At 39.7% G+C, this 23,059-nt stretch overlaps 1 protein-coding gene across 1 annotated transcript; it reads left to right on the top strand.

The window, feature by feature from the left end:
- The first annotated feature begins 6,710 nt into the window (after positions 1–6,710).
- LOC142499628 (pro-glucagon-like) lies at positions 6,711–15,819 on the top strand. The gene is made up of 5 exons (XM_075609242.1): positions 6,711–6,869; positions 8,209–8,307; positions 12,637–12,759; positions 14,453–14,555; positions 15,479–15,819. The coding sequence occupies exons 2-5, from the start codon at positions 8,216–8,218 to the stop codon at positions 15,503–15,505; spliced, it is 345 nt and encodes a 114-aa protein (XP_075465357.1). The 5' UTR covers positions 6,711–6,869; positions 8,209–8,215; the 3' UTR covers positions 15,506–15,819.
- Positions 15,820–23,059: the final 7,240 nt, after the last annotated feature.

Genomic DNA, 23,059 nt, shown 5'->3' on the forward strand with positions numbered 1-23,059 from the left:
AAAATCCTTTTAGCCTTAAATTCCTATAAAAACGTGCGAGTTCAACGTCTAGGTCTAAAGCATTTAAGGGATTAGTCGGCACAAAAGTGAGACCCCTATTAAGTACCTCCAGCTGTTCACTTGATAATATATGATCTGAGATGTTAATCACCAATGTACTTGGGACCTTGCCTGAATCCCCCTCTGGGCCTGTCCTGGTTATAGTTTCACACACAGAAAGTTTCATGAGTCTGGGGCACAGGGAACATGAAATAGGAAAAAACAAGGTCATTTTATTTTCCAGCATTTATCGTCCCTGGTCCCTGGCTTATTGAGGTACTAGGGACCCCACAGGTTCAGGGGCAACCAGAGGGCTTAACATTTATTAGATAGCCTGGTTACCCCCTCCCATCACAGATACATATTACATGCTTCTATTCAATGTAGCAAGCATATAAGAACGCAGAATCTTATTCCTTCAACCGCTACTTTTAATACCCTTTGATCAGAGACAAAAATCACTGTCTCAGCTAACTCACTTTTGCCAACTAAATTACGTACTTGTTTTCATACTTGTTTTTCTGTTATTGTCATCAAGTATCTTATTTTAAGATTTTAAAAACATTAGGAACTTACAAGAACAAGTCGCATCATTAAAATGTGCATACAAGAACAAGTCTTATCACTAAAATGTGCGTCATACTACTTGGTTTCAAGCTGTCCCTGATACCAATAACATTGTATACTATTAGTTTCAAACTGAGCACAAGATTCCTTATGAGAAAAACAATTTAAAACATCTTAACCTATTGAGTGCTGAATAATATATATTTTTATTATGTATTTATTGCTATCCTACTAAATATGGATAATATAATATGGATAATATATAGGCATACAATAATATCGCAAGCCCCTCTTTGATATTTGGAAGTATCCTTACAACCTTATCTTGTAATTAAAAAAATCTATACTCAGCATTGGCTATATCTGCTTCAATTCTCTCATTCTTCTAAACAGAATAATATAACATATGAGTACTAAGTTTAAAATAGCAATTATTAACAGATGATGGATCATCCAGTGTATCACTCCTTGGGCAAGCGAAGGTATTTTTCCTCCTAACCATCTTTGCCACCAAGACGTATTTTCTTCACTCTAGTCCTTTTTGATCGTAGTTAATTTCCCATCTACAATCTCTAACTGCATAAATGAAGTATGAGATGATTTGGATAATTCTGTGATTATCTGTTTTAATTTTGTATGATTTCTCAGTTCATTATCAAATTCTTCTCCATATCCCAATATCTCTGGATATACATACCTCTGGTAATATGTCAATGTGAAATTTCCAGTAATAGGCATCATTGGTTTCACTGAATACATAACACCATTGTGATTATACATTTTAACTTCAATAACAGATTACTTAGTACAGTAGTTTTCCTGAGGCAAATGCATGGTAACCAAACAATTTGCACTATATATAGTTACATCGCCCATAAAATGATTCCAGCATACTGTACCTTTCCATCATTGAGTATCCAACTCAACTGATTAGGAATAGAATCTACATGTAATAAAGAAGTATTCTGGCTTCGCCAGCACCAGTCAATTATGTGTTTAACTTTGCATCATACCCTAGGAACTGTGTATTGAACAATTTTCCTTTAAACCTACCTTTAGAGTGCCAAGGATAGCTTTGATACTTAATATAGCATGGTTCACCATGTTACATTTCAGCTTCCATTATCATAGGTTTTCCGGTAAAAAGCCTAATACCAGTCTTATCACCAAAAAAATCCACAATGTGTTCCAATATTTACCGTTAATTCTACTTGAAGCTGATATCCTTCTCCTGATATTACTATACATTTGTGAGGGTTTGGGAGTCACGCCGCCCTCGGCGTGCTCCTCACTCACCTACAGCTCCGACGGAGATCCCCGCAGCACACTCTCATTCCCTCACCGGAGCGCCGGTCACTGCTTCACGTGGGCGCGCGCGCGCACGCCAGGACTGCACTTCTAATCTCGGGCTGGCGGCTTCACCCGGTCACGCGCACGCAAACCCCGCTATACGGAGGCATGGCCACACGGCGTCGCCCCAACCCCTTAAAGGTACAGCGCATCAAAACATTGCTGCAATCAAATGCACTCAGACTACTGGGCTTTATGGCTCCTCCCAGGGGACTCATTCTGGACCTATCCCTGCGGTAGCCTGGCCCTTCCACACACCCCCACCTTGCTGCACTGCTATTGGACCCTCTCTCCTATATATACCTGGCAGAATCACTGACTCGTTGGCTGAGCATAGAACCAGTTGTTCTCACCATTCTCTGCCTCCCTAATTCTCTTTGCAGACTTCCTCGTGAACCGAACCGGCTTCCGCTACGTCTTCCTGTACCTCTGGCAACCTGAACTCGGCATACGGCTACACGACACTCCGCACCTCTGGCATTCCGATCCTGGCTTACTGTAAACGACAACGTCCCTCTCTCCAACCCCGGACTTGACAAACGGCCTTCCTACCAACCGTACCTCTCCTACCCCGATCCGGAACCCCAGACCAATCTACTCTCAAGACGTGCCCACGTGGCTGTGGGTGGCGTTCTAACCTTTCCCACATCAGCACCGCGGTCCCGTCTCGTTTGTGGTGAGCACATCCTTACAACATTCCTGAGTGAAATTCCATACCTTAAGGGTTGTCTAATCTTTTTGTATATCCAAATCTATTAGTATTGTCAAATAATACTTCCATACTTTTACTGTATTAACAAATACCATACCTTTTATTTTCCATTTTAACCAATCATTCTGATCAGTATGATCTACTATGGCATTTTCTACTTCTGGTGACCATCTTGATTTATCATTTTCATTCAATACCCTATATTTTGGGGATGGGTATATACAATTGGAACCCTTCCAGATGAATGCCATGGGTATCTATTAATTGTTGCTGAACACTTCCTTCCTTCAATATAATTTGTTATATAATTTGTATCTGGCATTCCTTTTCTGATAAAGACAAAAAGAAAATAGGGGAGCACAGGGTGAACAGTAATAAATCTAACTCCAGTGAGAAGTTTAACACAAAGTGTGCCAGGTGAAAGAAAATATTCAATGAGCAATGGTGAGGTGCTATGTACTTGGTGCTCAAGGGGTTAAATACCCCAGTCAAAGCACCAGTGCCAGTACCCAAATGCCAACAATCAATAGAGAGGTGAATGGATATATATAAATATATAAGGATATAACTCACACGGCCCTGTGCGAGTGCGGATATAGCAGAGGTTTCTTTTCCCTTCTGTGTGATGTAAAACTGATGAAGCCTAGTCAGTCGAAAAGCGTAGCTCTTGTTTTTGACCAGAAACGGCCACCGTAGGAAGACGAGAAGCTGACTTCACAGTCCTGAATCCGGATGCGGAAGCATGGTACAAACCTGTAGCAGACGCCGACACGGATTCCACTGGTTCCGCCACGGTCATTTTAGATGAAAGTGCGGATTTATTTCTATGTAATAAAGTGTTAACTATTTACTAAACCTGGTTGTATCTGCACCCATCTACACCGAGGGGAAGATTTCCTTACCTCCAACCACACACCGGGATACGGAGGGGGGACACTGAGGGGGAACCCTGGCATATGCCATCACACAGAAGGGAAAAGAAACCTCTGCTATATCCGCGCGCGCCGTGTGAGTGATTTCCATATATATATATATATATATATATATATATATATATATATATATATATATATATATATATATATATATATATATCCATTCACCTCTCTATTGATTGTTGGCAATTGGATACTGGCGCTGGTGCTTTGACTGGGGTATTTAACCCCTTGAGCACCAATCCAAGTGCATAGCACCTCACCATTGCTCATTGAATATTTTCTTTCACCTGGCACACTTTGTGTTAAACTCCTAACAGGAGTTAGGCTAAGGCCCCGCTCCCAGAGTCAGCGCGCCCGCACTTCATACAGGCGGTGCGCTGACATACACAGATCGCGATATGCGGTCTGTAGGGAGCGGGAGCCGGAGCGGTAGGTGGGCAGGAGTGGGAGGCTTGACAGGGAGGGGGGGCGTGGCTTGAGCTGAGGGACCCGCTACTCTCCCCCCCCCTCCCTTCCTCCACGGGCTCGGGCTGGAGCTGCTGATGGTAAGTAAAACACACACACACACAGGCACTCAAACACACACACACAGGCAGGCACTCACGCACTCATACACACACACACACACAGACAGAGGCAGGCACTCACGCACTCATACACACACACACACACACAGACAGAGGCAGGTACAGACATACACACACACAGACAGGCACGCACGCACTCAGACACACACACAGACAGGCACTCACGCTTTCACTCCACACTCCTCCCTGCTCCCCGAAGCCTCTCCTCCTCCCGAAGCCTCCCCTCCACATGTGCTCATAGCCACACCACGTGACGCGTCAACGCTGGGGATCACCATTATCTTGTGTCCCCTAGCGGCTGACGCGCCACAGCGTGTAGTGCGCTGTGCCGCCAGGGGGGACCGGGACCAGCTCGGGAGGATTCCCCTGCTGGTGGGGAACTCGCGTGTGGCCAACGAGCGCAGCGGGTCCCAGGCCTTAGATTTATAACTGTTCACCCTGTGCTCCCCTATTTTCTTTTTGTCTTTGTCTTTGTTAAGGATCCTGGATAGATCCTGATAGGGTTGAGCCTCAGGTGGAAACTCCAATCTTAAGGGTGCTTGTTAAACCCCCTTAAGTTGGTAGTATCTCTTTGTTTTGTTTTTTTTTAACTTTATTTCAAACCATTGGAAAGTGAGCGCCAAGGTATTCTTTTGTTTCTAACTCCTTTTCTGATGTTGCCAGTAAATCAATAGTTAATGGATTGATACACATTGCTACCAAACCATTTACTTGAGAATCATAGTCTGCACAAATTGTAGTATTTGTTTTTGTCATGTTTAACCTGATTAATACTAATGTGGTTCTATTAAATCTCCAACATTCCATATTATTAACTCTTACTAATCCCTGTATTATTTGATAAATTCCTTCTATCCTTCTTCAAAACCAGGTATCATAGCTATTATCTCTTAAAACTCCTGTTAAAACACACTCAGAAGGATTTGCATACATTAAACAAGATTAGTTTGTTATTCAAAATGTATTGCTATAACCAAAGAAACCAATGCACAGAAAATAATAATAAATGTCATTGTGCTGTGTACTGAAAACAACCAGGTAAAGATCTTTCGTCGTTGTGCTGCTTTCCTAGTTAAAAGTTTGTATGGAAAGAGTTCATCCGAACATTGTTCTTAATCAGGTATTGACCCATACCCTTCCTGTTATCATGGATGCTTCATATCCAAATGGTCGTACAGTCCATCCTCCAATGTTAAAAGCATCTGTAATATAAAAAAACTGAAGAGTATCATTGTCCTTGAACCTTTAGAACTAGCTTGCCCTGATCAAAGTATACTAACATTAAAGCACTTGCTTTGGGTTTGGCATTAACACGTGGTATTTGCAGAACAATTTGGCCCCTTCTCTTGAGAATAATATAAGGTCCTTCCCAACCCGCATGCTATGGGCCAGGTTTCCTGAAAGTTTTTACCATAACTTTAATTCCTGGAAAGTATTAATAAGCTGGATTTACCTTTGCATCCCCTTTTTCTGTGGGGGCCATGTTTTCTGTTTCAAAATACAAAAGTTTAGCAAACTGATTTTGCAATACAGATAACCATTGAGTATGCTTGGTCGCCATTTTTAATGGTCCCGAAACTTGAGGCTCTGATGGAAAAACTAGAGGCACCCACCTTCCAGTCATTAACTCATGAGTGGTTAACTACATTTTCGCATTGGGTGTTGCTCGAATAGACACAAGAACTCTGGGTAAATGATTAACATTGATTAATGATTAATATTCTGCTAGCATCTTTTTAAATCTTGATTTCAATATTCATCCTCTCAACTATCCCAGCTGACTGTGGATGATGTGTGACATGAAACTGCTACTGGATCCCCAGCAGAGAACATAAATACTAATAATAATATTGCAGAATTTCTTAAATATTTCAGAAATTACTCTTTCCTGAATATTTTAATAATTACCAATCATAACTAATATATCTAATATATATCCCCCCGCCCCAACAAACATGTATATTCTATAACCATGTTTGTTGTAGTAAGATACAAATTTTTGATTTGTACACAAATATTTAAATATAATTTTTTGATTTGTTGCCAAATATTTAAATATGTTATTGATACCAAAATCTAGACTAAATAATAGTGTTTATTTACAATTATGTTGAAAACAAAACCAAAAAAGTCTGATTCTTATTCCTGCACAAAAAAGCAAATTTTATAAGAATTTCCTTTTTCATTCTTATAATTATAACTAATATGAATAGTTTCACAATATGCATTAATCTGTTTAAAAAAATAATTGAAATTTTTTTTTTTTAGAATTCTATTAAGCTTCTTCATGAGTTAATGTTCTGTAACTCTCAGTGAAGCGTTCAGTGAAAAAAGGTTGGGGGCTACAGTGTTTACATCATTCTTTAAAGGAACTATTTGTACAGTATGTGTACAATTGTTTCAAAATGATTTTCCAGCCATTTTCTAATGTTTCAATTAAATAAAAAGAGGCCATATGTGAAACATTTAAAACAGAGCCAATCACATGATCAGCTGTGTCAGAATTAATGCACGTAATGCATTCTCACAGTGCTCAATGGAGCTGAAAAGAGTATAAAAAGCTATGTGGATAAGCAGAACGTCTCATCATCAGGAGTAGGAAGAAACCCAAAGTTGCTGAAGGGACGGTAGCAACATTTTAATCATCTTCAGACGTATACTTCACGTGGTCACAAGGTGAGTAGTTTCCACTGGATTTCAACAAAACTGACCATACAGAAAAAAAAACATTTTGCTCAAACTTACTTTTTATTTTATTGTTTTAGGAAAGTTTTTTTCTTTATCCCCATATAGTGTATTTCATATTTGGGCTGCAGTTCACTTATTTCCCCCACCCCCCGCCCCTATATTTTGAGGTTATATTTGTTGCGTACATATTTGATATTTTTTCCATTTAATTAGGCAGTTTATGTTGAAAATGTTCAATGTTGCACTCCTTTGATAAAAGAAAATGCCATTTAGCATTGCATGGAATTGGCTACTTTCTGTTTAAAATCAATATCATTTAAAGATACCCTTTATTAAAGCTCTGAGATGCAAACCACTGTCCAGTCTGCCATATACTGTATTTGTGTTCTGTAAACCGCCACAACCTTCTAAATCACATTTTTATTTAATACAGAGGTTACTCACCAATAATAACTTAGCTTTAATCACTCAGCCTTTTAGGATTGATGCCACATAAGCAATTGTCACTACTATAGCATATCAACTGCAGTAAGGAGTACTGCAAAAGTCTGCAAAATTGAGTCTGCAAAATTGACTCAAAAAGTGCTACAAGAACCTAATTTACCAAAGAAAAAGTCCAACTGAGAACATCTGAAGTCCAGTGTTGTTTTTTTGCACTAGTATTGAGTTTTTCTTTCCTCTTTGCTCATGCATTGCTTAAATAATTATAAAAAGTTATGAGTTGTGTGTTACCATGCAAGGTCTATGTGCATGTTTCCATGAGCATTAATCATACTGTTGGTTGTGTGTGTCATTTCTGCTTGTAGTACTAAGCGAATCTTTCCTAACATTAGAAACATGAGGTGTTATTGTCAATTTCTAGGATTATTTTACATTCTATGAAGAACTAAATTTTCGACTCAACTTTATAATGCAGGGGTGGGTAATTCCAGTCCTCAAGGGCCACCAACAGGTCAAGTTTTCAGGATATACCTGCTTCAGCAGAGGTCAAAGACTGAGCCACCTGTGCTGAAGTAGGGATATCCTGAAAACCTGACCTGTTGCTGGCCCTTAAGAATTGGAGTTGCCCACCCCATGTAATATGCAGCACTCTATTGAAAAGTAACGGGATATATTAATTATTAATAATATAACCAAGCTGGTGCTTTACACCTAGAGAAAACTGATGGAAAACGTGTATATGTTCCTTCATCTCTATGTTTTCCATGTGGCTCATTGACAAATAATCCCTTTCAGATATCATGAAAATGATTTACAGCACGTTGTGGTCATGATAAAAATATATATTTTGCTAGAAATAACATGTATAGCTCCTCATCTATTGTAGAATAAACATGAAGAGCATTTATTGTATGGTCGGAATTCTTTTTATGCTACTACAAGGCAGCTGGCAAAATCCTCTTCAAGAAAAAGGAGACAAGTCCAGGTATGTTTAATGCACATAAATAGGGAAACATACCGCTTTCTACAGGTAGAATATTTAAAAATATGTCAAAGTAGATTTTTGTAGTACAATAAAATAATAAGAAGTTGAAAAGATGAAGATTAGCACTAAAGATGTGAAAATAACATGAGATTGCTTAGTGAAACAGAGAATCATACTGTATTTAACTCTATGGGACTCATTCTATATGTGCAAAAGTGAACGATTGGACTGTTTTAAATCTAAATCATCCGCCTCCGCACATATAGAATCAGTCCCCATGGTGATTATTGACTAAAGTCTCCTGGCTGCAAAACTAGTGCAAAATAAATTAACCACATTTATCAAAGGAAAACCTCTTGCTTTTAATGGAATTCTTTTTCTAATAGACATGGCGCTGTTACTTGCACTGTTTCTCCCCATCAGGTTTGCAGCTGGGAGACTGCTGTAGATAAACCCCAACGTCTATGCTTCCTTTTCAGCTCCAGTCTCTTTACAATTGAGTTTCTTTATTAACATCAAACCAGTTGTGATGTTGTTTGTAGCATTCAATACAGTTTGATTTCATGGTCTCCAGTAAATCAAAATACGGAGAGTCAATTTAACGAGTGGCAACCAGTACAGTACGTCAAATGTCCTTTTCCCATCGCATATGGCGCGACACCCATCCCATGCATTAGGCATCGCCCATAATAAGTGGAGCTTGTGGCCCACAGCTTTGCATCAAGCTGGTTGGTCCCTTGTTTACTATCCTTGTTTGCTATTTGGGGAGTGAATATGTGGAGCTATTGAAGGAGCTACATGCTTTCATATTATAATGATCCGTATCAACTTTTCCATGTGGGCCAATCACTTTTTCAGAAGACAAACGTCAGTATAATCAGATCTGCGCCAAACGTAACAAACTTGATTAGCAACAATTTTAACATTTGACACGGCTGCATAAAAAAAGAAATTAAAAAACAATATACAGTATTGTGCATCTAGTTGCACTTGCCAGGAGCTTGAAGCATAGGCCAAAGAAGTGAGTAGCAGCATTTGTATTGATATAAGGAAGTGGTACTTAAGGCTTTTCTAACATTGCCAGGTCCTTTAACAGCAAAGGGATTCTAAGTAACACTTGAGTTTTAACAGCTGCATTTGTTTTGAGTTTCAAGGCACAATGCTAACTTTGAGACACATGTGGAAGGTTCATACACCTGTGAACTAACCACTTACTTGGAAGCTCAAGTAGCCAAAGTGCTGGGCTCTGTTGAGCTCCACTTAATATTTCAAATGGCAATCAGCCCTTTTAGAGCATATTAAATTACCACTTTAGTGAGAACAAATTCAGTTTAGCAGCTAATCTACACCAGGGGTAGCCAACACCTGTCCTCAAGAGCTACTAACTGGTCAGGTTTTCAGGAAATTCCTGCTTCAGCACAGGTGGCTCTTTCAGTGGCGCAGTCAAAGGCTGAGCCACTGATTGAGCCACCTGTGCTGAAGCAGGGATATCCTGAAAACCTGACCTGCTGGTGTCTCTTGATGACTGGAGTTGATTACCGCTCTTCTACACGGTACAAACTTCTCATTGTTTTTGATCCTATTTCAATAATATATCTACAATTATATGTGCCGGTAAAATTATAAAGAGGATGTTACATGGTTGAATGTTTTAAACTACAATGCAACTCATTTGGTCACTGCTAAAATGGACTGTGCTAATACAATTTATTTTATTTGGAAGCTTTTAGCTTTGACAAACAAAAGCAACTTCCTGTTTTCATGATCACACAAATTGTAAATCTACCAACAATAGCATTATAAAAAATTGGCTTAATCTAATATTGCAATTACCTTTTACAAGAATTCTGGATTATTCAAACAACTGTACACAAACGACAACACCAAAAGTCGTTAAACCTGAGACAATTTGGGGTATTGTCTTTTGAACTGTGTAGAAAACCATGTTCCGCATAGAATGGAACGTTTGAATATAGTCTTTATATAGGTCTTTATATTTTTATTTGTTGATGTCTGATGCTCCAGTGCTGAACGGAGGTATGGGGTGATCCATTCACTCATAATAATCAATGCAATAGAGAGAAAGATAATCCAGTGCACTCACTTTTGAGTTAAGCAGATATTTGATTTCATTATATTTATTTATAATATTATTTATTATTGAAATATTATTTAAAGTTTGGATTTAACAGCAGTTCCCAAACTTTAATCAATGACCAACCCCTGCTAGAAAATATTTGTTCTTCGAACCCCTAATTAATAAATCTTATTGCCTACTCATCTGGCTATATATATCAAAACTGTGTCAAATAATGGGGGATAGGGAAGAGGGAAGAGGGAAGTAAGCTCAAGCTACTGTCTCTAAGATGGTGCCAGGGGTGAAGGGTCATAGAACAACAACTACACTTGCCTAAGCAAGAAAAAGAACCCCTTTAAACAAGCACTCATGGAGTGGTAAATACAAATTATTAAAAATAACCTTTATTGGTGTATAAGGGTAAAGTGAGTGAAAGGATGGACACACAACACAATTAAAAAATTGACGTCAGCACATGTGTTAGTGCGGTGGCGTCTAGCGTAGCTCCAAGGCAGCCTTTACCGGGCTGATCAATACGGAGGCTCGCTAATTGCATGAGATAGATCTTCATTCCACCCGGCTAGCTAATGTTCTGTGGTGTTCATGAATACACCACGCCGGGTGGAACTCTGCAGGCACTATTTGATAGGAGTAGTGATTGTAACTCTCTAGGTCTCAGCTACTCAGGTACCACTTGTTTTTACATTACCATATGACCGAGTGGACAGGAGACAGTTATCACTACCCCAACACAGCACATACAGACAGTATATTTAGCGACCTATATATAGCTCCAATATACCTGTATATAGCTCCAATATACCAAATGTGGATCCGTGTATGTATTCAGGTCAGCGGATAGGGCTGACAGTGTGGTATCCTTGTAAATGAGTTTACCCCACTGAGCAACTTGGGTGATACTACCACTACACTCACACCTTATATATAGGTCGCTGCTATTAAACAACTGGTTTTTAGGCATCTGCTTACAATCTACTGAATTATAAACATCGGCTGATACATCAGTAATATATTCAGGTATCAGATAGCCTCTATTGTACCACTAATGTTGTCCTCACGGAGGATCCTGAGTAGCAGTTTATAGTTTATTTATGTATCATACAATTTTTTTTCTCTCTGCTCTCACATAGGCTTAGGCATTCTGTAGTGTTCACTAAGCACTGTCAGCGTGTCTAGAGGGAGACCTTGCGTATAAATTAGCTTAACAGTGCATCCGAGGCTCTCACCTTTAAGCCTCATCTCCCCAGCTACACAGTAGCTCTATTATCCATTTTTAGTACCCTGCGTCGCTTTGAAGGACCTTTTTTAATTATTTTTTGTTTACTCTAAAGATTTGAGTACCATCTATCTCAACGTGTACTATATTTTGGATACACTTAGCATACAAGTTTGAGATACCATGTATTAACTACTTATTAACAGCTCAATCATGTACTCTCCTAGAGTAACAACTTAATCGGTTGTGGTTATAAAGATGTGTGACTGTCTGGTACATCATTGACAGACACGAGATCTTTTCAACATATACATACCACACTGAGGCACCAGCTACGTATCTATTTTGTATGTGCCAGTCACTATAAAGTTCCTTCTATCATTACCGTTACCAGTTCGGTATACATGACTGGGAGGTATCTAGTTTAATATTTTTTTAATTGTGTTGTGTGTCCATCCTTTCACTCACTTTACCCTTATACACTAATAAAGGTTATTTTTAATAATTTGTATTTACCACTCCATGAGTGCTTGTTTAAAGGGGTTCTTTTTCTTGCTTAGGCAAGTGTAGTTGTTGTTCTATAACAAAACTGTGTGACTGATCCCAGGCAGCGTCCTGAGCTCGTTGGAGGAGGATACCCCTAAAAAGACCCCAAACTGCACCTCTGTGTGTAGACAACATGGGTGTCAATGACTGCCAGAGATTCCATAGTCATGCCCTACAATAACTGTAGCTACAAAGCATTGTGGGAGGCGACTTCAGAAGCTCCTGCTGTAATTGACAGCTATACCCCCAATGGTAAGGTGAAGTTTGGAGAGTTACTACTATGTGTTCAGTCCCCCTCACAGGCTCAGGAACCCACTACACTGCCTGAAATCTGTCTTTACAGATTTTATTTTGCTGAACCCCCTGTTCACTGGGATATTGAAAAAGATGGGAAAATAGTTATCTAATTTAAACGGTTTGGTCATTTAAATGCTCTTTCTTTGAACAAGATGTCTTTATTTGTTTCAAGGCACAATGCTGTTCTTGAGAGACATGCACACGGCTCTTACACCAATGACTTGAACCACTACATGGAAGCCCAGGCAATCAAAGCATTTGTTGATTGGTTAATGATAGGAAGGCCAACTGAGAAGTAAGGATGTTCTTTTATTATGTATCTTGTCTTTATGTTTGATGCCATTTTTATTGGTCTAACAAAAATTAATCTACAGTGTTCAGTCTTTCATGTTGTGTTCAAGTGGTGAAAGCGTGGTTGAGACATATTGGCCCATATTTAAAAAGCAGCCATCTACCATAATATACCTTCTGCCAGTAGAAGGTGTTTCATGGCAATAGACAATTTTCTGAGAGTAGGAGAATCATGGTGGTCACTGATAGAGATGGACACATTTTATTTTGCGGATTCAGATCGGCCGGTTCTTTTCTTCTGCGGATTTCTGCAGATCCGTGTCTTTTCTTTTTAACACCAACAATCCATCCGCGGAGTCCACAATCCCTTGACGGATTTTAAGAATCCAAACCACGGATTGCTGAATCCGCAGGTTGGATTATAAAAATCTGTCAGCGGGTGGCGGAATCCGCAGGTGGATTGTTAAAGTCCACCAGGGGATTGTATACAGTGGTGGTTTTTTAATCATCCACGCGGATTGAAAATGTAACAATCCATTGGTGGATTTGACACTGTGGAACAAATTTTGAATGACAAACTCTGGAAATTCCGGGAAACAGATTCGGACATATTTGCCCATGTTTAGTCATGTTATACTTGATCTCTTTTAGGTTTCAACTAGAGTATTGCCATACATTTTTTTCTTATAAGCATCTATTGAAACACAGTAGAGATTTTTGAGATTTCGGAAGCACCGCCAACATTGATCCAGACCCTGAAATAGGACTTTTGCTTTGGTTTAGGTGCTGGATCTCTCAGTGTTTTGCAGAATCCTGTAGGATCTAAGGCTGATATCGCAATTTGTTTTGGTCCTGTAAAGAATACAGAAATATCCAGAAAAAAATCATAAACTAATCTTTAAACCACACTAATTTCACAATTCAATGATCACAGCAGAATAAGTTTTTTGATTAAATATCATTCAAATCACATACGTAAAGTGCATCAAGTATAACTATTGCCAGTTATTTTATCACTTCCAGCTTCCTAAGCAACTTGAAAATTCACAAGAATTATATATTTTTATCAAAACCTACAGTATGTATGTTTGTGGTGAACACACTATAGGATGCACTGAATCAGAATATTGGCCTCTGGCCCATTATTTCAACCTACGATATTGTTCCAAAAAAATCTTCATCCAATTACAAAATGCATTGTTTTTTTATAAACATGTGTAACTATCTAGAATTAAATGACCATAGTCCAGTGAGGCTAATAAAATCCTCATTAATATTATTTAACTGGGTCATCTTCGGTCAGCAATTAGAATTGCATACCCTCTCAATGTTTTTGCATATGTCTTGCAATTCTGCTAATGTGGTGGGTGTTGTAAAAGCAGCCACCTCCTTCTCTCATTATCTCTGCAGAATTGTCTGTCAACAGATATTTTACAGTCAAGTGCCCTTATTTGACTTTTTATGCATTTTTAAATAATGATTGACAACAATTATATTTTAAGTTTTATTTTATGCCCAGTCTGTACCCAGTCATGATATTAGTGAGAGAATGTACTTATATTTTAAAGTTTTTATAAAGTGATTGCTTTTCTTCGGATGATGATAATGAATATGGAGGGCACCTTGGTACTCTCTGAAATATTTGTTGGCATTTTGGACGCTTGTCTGATGCTGTTGCAAAATGTTTTCTTTAAAAGAATGATCAGAGACGGCACAGCATTGGCAACTGCCACCCGTCTGTGGGATGCAAAGAGGGCTAAAGAGTTAATTGATTTGCTATCTGACGACAGATTATATCAGGTAAAGTGTTGTAATAGAAATGATCTGAATTTATATCATTTAAGAAATTTTTCTTAAAATCAATAATTCAAGATGGATTCATATTTGATTGGAAATGGGGAATCTTGGAGTTGTACTAACATGATACACTAATCCTAATGAATGTATCTTCAATAAATTAAACTCATTGTGATCTGATTTTGACTACAAGAGAACCTAATTGTTGTGAATATTGACAATCTCAAACAGATGCCCATACCTGATATAGAAAGTTTAGAAATGACTCCAATATTCTTGAATGTTGTAGTTTTCTTCTTGTTTCAAAACGACTGTGCCATCTAAATGCTGTTAATGAGAATCTTAAAAAAAAATAGGAATTTGTCAAACTGGCTTCTGGAAATACTTTGTAGCATTGTGATGTACTGTACAGCGGCATTCTGCTGCACAGCACAAACAATGTTTAAGTCTTTTGAGTATAACTCCAATGGCTATTTACTGAACTATGCAAACCACTGTTATAAATAAAACCCGGCATTAAATGAACGCATGTCCTAAATTCTGATCCTAAAAGAATGCAAATTACAATGATGTTAACTGAAAATTAACAGATTCGTGCTAAACTTTAAAAGAAAATTGGAAAAAGTAAATGAAAAATAGGATGGACTTGTGCTTAACTGTAATTCTTGCATTTTTTAATGTGTGTGCTACAAACTTATTCAGCTGCTTTAAGTAACATTTGATTTGTATTTGATTGGCAATGCAGTTAAATAAACAACCCCCTGACCCCCAAAATATATGCTTATATATGAAGATTTGAACAATTACAATGAATTTTGCATTGAGACAAATGAATAAAAAAAGAATATGAAAACATAACTGCTGCCTATCTTAGACTAGCCATATTATTATTGTGTATCTGAGTTTGATCTCTTTCTTTATTATAGGCCATTAGTTTTGGACTATCAAACTAGTACAGAATATGTCTTCAGCAAGGAATCCCCCGGCTCTGACTTGGAAATGTTCAATTTGTGTTCTGTAAATTCCAGCAGGTGGATCATAAAGCCAATACAGTATAGCTCTGCATGCACAGTCAATGACATTTACAATAGAGTTTACTTGCCAGAGGATTACACAAACAATTTACTATTTTCAAATGCACATTTAACATGACTGGTTTAGAAAAAAATCATGGTCGGATCACCCTTTTTGAAACATTTAGTATAAAAATGCTAAGCTTTCACAGTATTAACTAGTAGCCTTAAATAAAGTTTTTCAAGTATCATTATCATTGTTGCCTGTTGACTCATTTTAAATCCATCTGCACTGAATGTTTGATGCTAACTGCACCCTAAACGCCTTGCTGTGTCTGAAATACATTGTGTCTGCTAAGTGAACTGGGGACATATTTAAACTGCAGACAACTTCTGAGATTCTTAGAAGAATGTATATTTTTGGGGAGACCAAGCGACTAGGATTAACTTCAAGGTATCACCTCATTTCTTACATGCGACCAATAAAATCTTAGATAGCCAGCTATGTGTAATTGACAAGGTTTGGATAGTGTCGTGATTCATAAAATTAAAGTGGATCAATAATATCCAATTTATTTTTTACTCAATTTAAATATTTAGCCCGGCATTGTGCCACTGTAAAAACACCAACACTATTGAAAACAAACTGGTTCATATGTCTTATTTAATAGCACTGCTTAGTAAATACGGACCTTAATCTTTTCACCAAATGTATCCACTCACCGAAAGGAAATAATTGTTAGTTTTCCTGACTTTATTTACAGAATCATTTATTTATACAGCAAAAGAGAACAGGGAATTTACTTAAGATTTTTTAAATACAATAGTTTGACAGCAATGGAGGAAAAGTCACATAACCTTTACAGGCAACCAACATTAACTTATTTTTAATAGCTATAATATGTAATCTATGGAGCAGGAGATTGTTGGGCCATCCAGCACAAAGGGGGTAATCCAAAGTGTCAATACAGTTCAGTTCTGTTTACATATCTCACCTTAATTATTCATTGCTTTTAATCTTTATATTTATCTTAATTATCATTTGAATTTCAGTTTAAATACCCGAGGAAGAAAATGACAGTGGCAGATTAAGATCAGATTTATATGGTTTGAGAATAGTTTGAGAGATCTTCAATCAAAGTTCCCATTTTAAAAACAATAATTTAAAATCTGACAAGACAGTCAAATAATTTCAACAAATTGTATCCCTGCTTCCTATTGCTAGCAAGACGCTACTCTGTGGTGTGTTACCTATAGGCTCGCAGGGCCTAAGTCTCTGCCACGGACAAAGCTCACATTTAGGTACATACCATAACATCCCAGTAGATACATTTTATAACACGCCACGGCGGACGCCAACACTATCTTGCGCCACAGCTGATGCCAACACAATCATGCGCCACGGCGGACGCCAACACTCCCCTCAAACCCTCCACCGGGTGATCCCACCCCGTGTCCGATCCTTAACAGATTAGTCCTCCCGCTCACTGTAGGCAACTAGATGTGTGTATGGGTGACTGCGCAGCCACTGTGTCTCGAATGAATAATTGGTACCGTTGGTGCACTTGTTGAAATACCTGCCAAGCACTCCAGTGCCCGGAACTGCCACGGTCTTCACAAAGGGTCTCTGTACATTGACACCATTCTCTCCCTCTCTCTCTCTCGAGGGTCCGGGGCGCTCCCACCCGGACTCCGGCAACAACAAGCGGGGTCTGAGCCCTGACCTCCCACTCGATAGTATAGTCCCGATCAAGGTCTAAAGATCCTACGGGAACAGGAACCTCACTAGGGCGATCCCTAGCTCAGCTTGTCTCTACCGTGACTCAGGGCTAACTGGGCCTGGGGCACATGGTCTGCGCCGGGGCGGATCAACCTCCCCTACACAGACACTCTGTCTCCTCTCCAACCAGCTCTACTCCACATGCGTGCAACCACCTCCCTATATCTCCTGCACCTCTGCAGCCCATTGGCTCAACTCTCTCATCTGACCCTCCCCGCGGGGCTGCTGGGACAAGGGTCTGTTCCCTCCCACCAATGCACTCTCCTCCTTCGCGGGCTTTTAGCAACTCACTCTGTGCAGGCGCAACCTCCCGCTCTTTCAGGGTGAATCAGGGGTCACGGCTACAAAATTATAAAACTAATTTCAAACGAGAGCACGGGATACTATAAGATTGACGCCATACAAACGACATTACAGTTTTCATAAGCAAACTGCAACTTTATCAAATGTACAGTATATCTTTATTTATATACAGGTAAACCCCGTTATAACGCGGTCCTCGGGGTGCACCCCGAGACCACCGCGTTAGTAACAGGGTCGCGGGGGAAAAAATGGCCGCCGCATTGGCGCATCATCACCCTCTCCCCCCAGCAGCACCCTTCACCCCGCGGGACAGGAGATGGGAGCGGGGATGTCCCTCCAGTCCCCGCTTCACCCTGTCACCACGTGACAGCCCGCGGGGAAGGAGATGGGAGCGGGGATGTCCCTCCGGTACCCGCTTCCCCCTGTCACCGCGTGACAGCCTGCAGAGAAGGAGATGGGAGCGCTGATGTCCCTCCGGACCCCGCTTCCCCCTGTCACCGCTTACCTTCTCCCCACCGTTGTCCCCGCTGCCTGCGCGGGAGGAGGGGGGGGGGAGCGGGTGGTGGTGCTGGTCGCGGTCTTTCCTCTTAATTGATCTCCCCCCCCACCCTTTCTGTGTAAAGTGAGAGAGTGTGTGTGTGTATGTACAGTATACAGTATATGGGAGAGAAACTGTGTGTGTGTGTGTGTGTGTGTGTGTGTGTGTGTGTGTGTGTGTGTGTGTGTGTGTGTGTGTGTGTGTGTGTATATGTGTGCTGTGTGTGTGTAAGTGTGTCTAGGTGTGTCTAAGTGTGTGCAAGTGTGTCAAGGTGTGTATAAGTGTGTGTAAGTGTGTGTAAGTGTTTGTAAGTGTTTGAAAGTATGTGTGAGTGTGTGTAAGTGTGTGTAAGTGTGTGTAAGTGTTTGAAAGTATGTGTGAGTGTGTGTAAGTGTGTGTAAGTGTGTGTAAGTGTTTGAAAGTATGTGTGAGTGTGTGTAAGTGTGTGTAAGAGTGTGTAAAGTGTGTGTAAGTGTGTGTACGTGTGTGTAAGTGTGTGTAAGTGTGTGTACGTGTTTGAAAGTATGTGTGAGTGTGTGTAAGTGTGCGTAAGTGTGGGTAAGTGTTTGAAAGTATGTGTGAGTGTGTGTAAGTGTTTGTAAGTGTTTGTAAGTGCGTGTAAGTGCGGGAAAGTGTGTGTAAGTGTTTGAAAGTATGTGTGAGTGTGTGTAAGTGTGTGTAAGTGTGTGTAAGTGTGTGTAAGTGTTTGAAAGTATGCGGGTGTGTGTGTAAGTGTGTGTAAGTGTTTGTAAGTGTTTGAAAGTATGTGTGAGTGTGTGTAAATGTGTGTAAGTGTTTGTAAGTGCGTGTAAGTGTGTGTAAGTGTGTGTAAGTGTTTGAAAGTATGTGTGAGTGTGTGTAAGTGTGTGTAAGTGTGTGTAAGAGTGTGTAAGTGTGTGTAAGTGTGTGTAAGTATGTGTATGTGTTTGAAAGTATGTGTGAGTGTGTGTAAGTGTGTGTAAGTGTTTGAAAGTATGTGTGAGTGTTTGTAAGTGTGTGTAAGTGTTTGAAAGTATGTGTGAGTGTGTGTAAGAGTGTGTAAGTGTGTGTAAGTGTGTGTAAGTGTGTGTACGTGTTTGAAAGTATGTGTGAGTGTGTGTAAGAGTTTGTAAGTGTGTGTAAGTGTGGGTAAGTGTTTGAACGTATGTGTGAGTGTGTGTAAGTGTTTGTAAGTGCGTGTAAGTGCGTGTAAGTGCGTGTAAGTGCGTGTAAGTGCGTGTAAGTGTGTGTAAGTGTGTGTAAGTGTTTGAAAGTATGTGTGAGTGTGTGTAAGTGTGTGTAAGTGTGTGTAAGTATGTGTAAGTGTGTGTAAGTGTTTGAAAGTATGTGTGAGTGTGTGTAAGTGTGTGTAAGTGTGTGTAAGTGTGTGTAAGTGTTTGAAAGTATGTGTGAGTGTGAGTAAGTGTGTGTAAGTGTGTGTAAGTGTTTGTAAGTGCGTGTAAGTGTGTGTAAGTGTGTGTAAGTGTGTGTAAGTGTGTGTAAGTGTTTGAAAGTATGTGTGAGTGTGTGTAAGTGTGTGTAAGTGTGTGTAAGTGTGTGTAAGTGTGTGTAAGTGTTTGTAAGTGCGTGTAAGTGTGTGTAAGTGTGTGTAAGTGTGTGTAAGTGTTTGAAAGTATGTGTGAGTGTGTGTAAGTGTGTGTAAGTGTGTGTAAGTGTGTGTAAGTGTTTTAAAGTATGTGTGAGTGTGTGTAAGAGTGTGTAAGTGTGTGTAAGTGTGTGTAAGTTTGTGTGAGTGTGTGTAAGTGTGTGTAAGTGTTTGAAAGTATGTGTGAGTGTGTGTAAGTGTTTGAAAGTGTTTGTAAGTGTATGTAAGTATGTGTAAGTGTGTGTAAGTGTGTGTATGTGTTTGAAAGTATGTGTGAGTGTGTATAAGTGTGTGTAAGTGTGTGTAAGTGTTTGAAAGTATGCGTGAGTGTGTGTAAGTGTGTGTAAGTGTGTGTAAGTGTGTGTAAGTATTTGAAAGTATGTGTGAGTGTGTGTAAGAGTGTGTAAGTGTGTGTAAGTGTGTGTAAGTGTGTGTAAGTGTGTGTGAGTGTGAGTGTGTGTAAGTGTGTGTAAGTGTTTGAAAGTATGTGTGAATGTGTGTAAGAGTGTGTAAGAGTGTGTAAGTGTGTGTAAGAGTGTGTAAGTGTGTGTAAGTGTGTGTACGTGTTTGAAAGTATGTGTGAGTGTGTGTAAGTGTGTGTAAGTGTGTGTAAGTGTGTGTAAGTGTGTGTAAGTGTGTGCAATTGTTTGAAAGTATGTGTGAGTGTGTGTAAGTGATTGTAAGTGTGTGTAAGTGTTTGAAAGTATGTGTGAGTGTGTGTAAGTGTGTGCAAGTGTGTGTAAGTGTTTAAAAGTATGTGTGAGTGTGTGTAAGTGTGTGTAAGTGTGTGTAAGTGTGTGTCGGTGTGTGTTTAAAACATCACCAGTAAAATGAAAAATACAAAAAATGCACAATCGTACAGTATTAACACATTTATTGATGCATTGAACAATAAAGTACTGTATTTAAAACACCAATTGTCGTGTTGTTCATTTCTCATAAATACTGTACTGTAAATAAAGTACTGAACGTTAAATAAGTTTTTGGTCAACACACAAAAAACACATATACTGTAGTATGCCCTGTAGATACAGCACATACTGAAAACCGTGTAATGCACTCTGTGCTCATGTAACAACTGTACAACAAAAAAACATACTGTACTGAACATACTGTAATAAAACCAGCTGGAGATTACACTTTAAAAAACCTATCAAGTGTTGTCTGTTTCAGTGCATCTCTTTTCTTCTTTTTGACGATTTCAATGATTCTTTTTAATTGTAGGATTGTTATTGAATCGACGTTTTCTGACTCTAGAAATTGAAGTCCTGTTTGTAATCCCACCAGCGCCTCTGTGATCTTTGGTGGCGGCTCTGGTTCCTCATCCTCATCGTCTTCTGTAGTATCCAGATCAGTATTTTCACTTGTAAGGCTTTGAATGATTTCCGAGACTGTCATATGTTCATGAGTAGGACAGCTGCTGTCCCCATCGACCCAAGAGTCAATTGTAGCCCCACTTTCCGTATCAAGGAATGGTTCCATGATTCGTTCGGCATTGGCAATTTCCTGCTCTGTGAGGCCTTCGTTCACATAGTTTGCAAGTAACAGATTTGCGGCGGCGACTTCTTCCTCCGTAAACCCCTCAAAATCAGCATCGTCCTCACTGTCACTGGCGAGTTCGGCGTCAGCCGGCACAGGACGTGCACCTGTTATGTTTCGCCAACATTTCGCAATGCACATTTGTGTGACCGCTTCCCAAACTTCGCCACCAATATAAAAAACTTCTTTTAGATTCATTTTCTTTAAAAATGACATAACAGAATCTTCACTTGTGATTATTCGATGTATCATTGTTTTCCGAAAGTTCATCTTAAAGGTTGCAATAATGCCTTGATCAAGTGGCTTTATTTTGGATGTCGTGTTCTTGGGCAAGTAGCTGACCCTTATTTTTCCATCTCGGCTTATTAGGCTATCGGCGGGGGGATGTGCAGGGCAGTTGTCAAGTAACAACAAAGCTTTTGTATCCAGCCTTTGTTGACATAAGTTTTTACGGACCTCTGGTACAAACTGTTGATGAAACCACCTTTCGAAAATACTGGCAGTCATCCAGGCATTTCTGCTAAAGTCATACGTAAAAGGCATAGTACCCATGTTCACATGGTGGAAGCACCGCGGCGACTTAAACTTGCCAATACAAAGTGGCTTCAGTTTGTGATTTCCAAATTGGTTCACACAAAAAAGTACAGTCACTCTGTCTTTCATTTGTTTAAATCCTTGTGTACGCTGGTCGTCATTCTTACAGGCCAGAGTGGTATTCAGTAGCATTTTGAAACACAGTCCGGTCTCATTGCAGTTATAAACCTGTTCTGCGGTATAGCCACCATCTTCAATTATCTCTTTAAGTTGGGCAGGGTACGTGCATGCAGCTTCATCGTCAGCTGACCGTATCTCTCCTGACATAGCGATTTTACTTATTCCATATCGCCTTTTAAAGCGATCTAGCCATCTACTACTTGCCACGAAGGAGGTTGAAGCATTGCCGTGAAGTTGGCTGTGAAACTTTTTGGCTTGTGTTTGCAGATGGGGTCCAGACAGAGGTATGCCTTCGGATCTTTCTTGAACAAACCACTGAAAAACAGCTTTATCCAACTGGCTGTCATTAGGTTCACGCAAACGATTACGCTTCAGTCCATCGTCTGTTTCTATGGATTTTACTGCATCACGAAGTTTCTCCTCCTCCTTTTTCCATCCGCGAACTGTAGACTCATTCAGTCCTAGGGCTCTAGCCACTTTGGTTTGCGTGACTCCAGATTTTATTATGTCAAGTGCAGCAATTTTTTCTTGGACAGTAAACCTCTTACGTTTGGTTGAAGTTTCTGTCATTTCTACCTGCCAGGGGTCTTCAGTATGCCTTTTCCTAGTGTTAAAAACCTGAGGCTTTTAACAACTGATCTGGAGGGCTTAAGTACAGTACCTGAGTACAGTATGTATTTTACCAGATCTCAGACAGCACAGTGTGTTGTAGGATTAAAATGGCAGAGGGGTCAGAGGTGTGTGTACGTGTCACTTTATTACAATGTTTGATTCTATTAAACACACAGTATTTTTTTTTGTATTATACAGGGTATATGTGATCACTTCATTTGTGTTAATTTTTATTCAATTTTTAATCTTTTTAACAAACTTTAATGTCATGTTTGTGCCACTTTAACTGGTGTAAAATGACCCCGCAGGGTCACATTGCCATGCCGTGACGTCACATGACCCCGCTGGGTCATTACACGACGAACCGCAGAGGAGCAGAGGGAACTGGCAGCCAACATCCACACCTCACGAGCCGCACGAACA

This window comes from Ascaphus truei, chromosome 7, assembly GCF_040206685.1.
Source record: "Ascaphus truei isolate aAscTru1 chromosome 7, aAscTru1.hap1, whole genome shotgun sequence".
Classification (NCBI taxonomy): Eukaryota; Metazoa; Chordata; class Amphibia; order Anura; family Ascaphidae; genus Ascaphus; species Ascaphus truei.

Bases quoted from the DNA above. Each gene is read 5' to 3' on its own strand.
- LOC142499628 (XM_075609242.1), top strand. From the start codon at position 8,216: ATGAAGAGCATTTATTGTATGGTCGGAATTCTTTTTATGCTACTACAA. The intron at 8,308-12,636 runs GTATGTTTAATG...ATTTGTTTCAAG, and splicing joins GAAAAAGGAGACAAGTCCAG to GCACAATGCTGTTCTTGAGA. The intron at 12,760-14,452 runs GTAAGGATGTTC...TTTCTTTAAAAG, and splicing joins ATAGGAAGGCCAACTGAGAA to AATGATCAGAGACGGCACAG.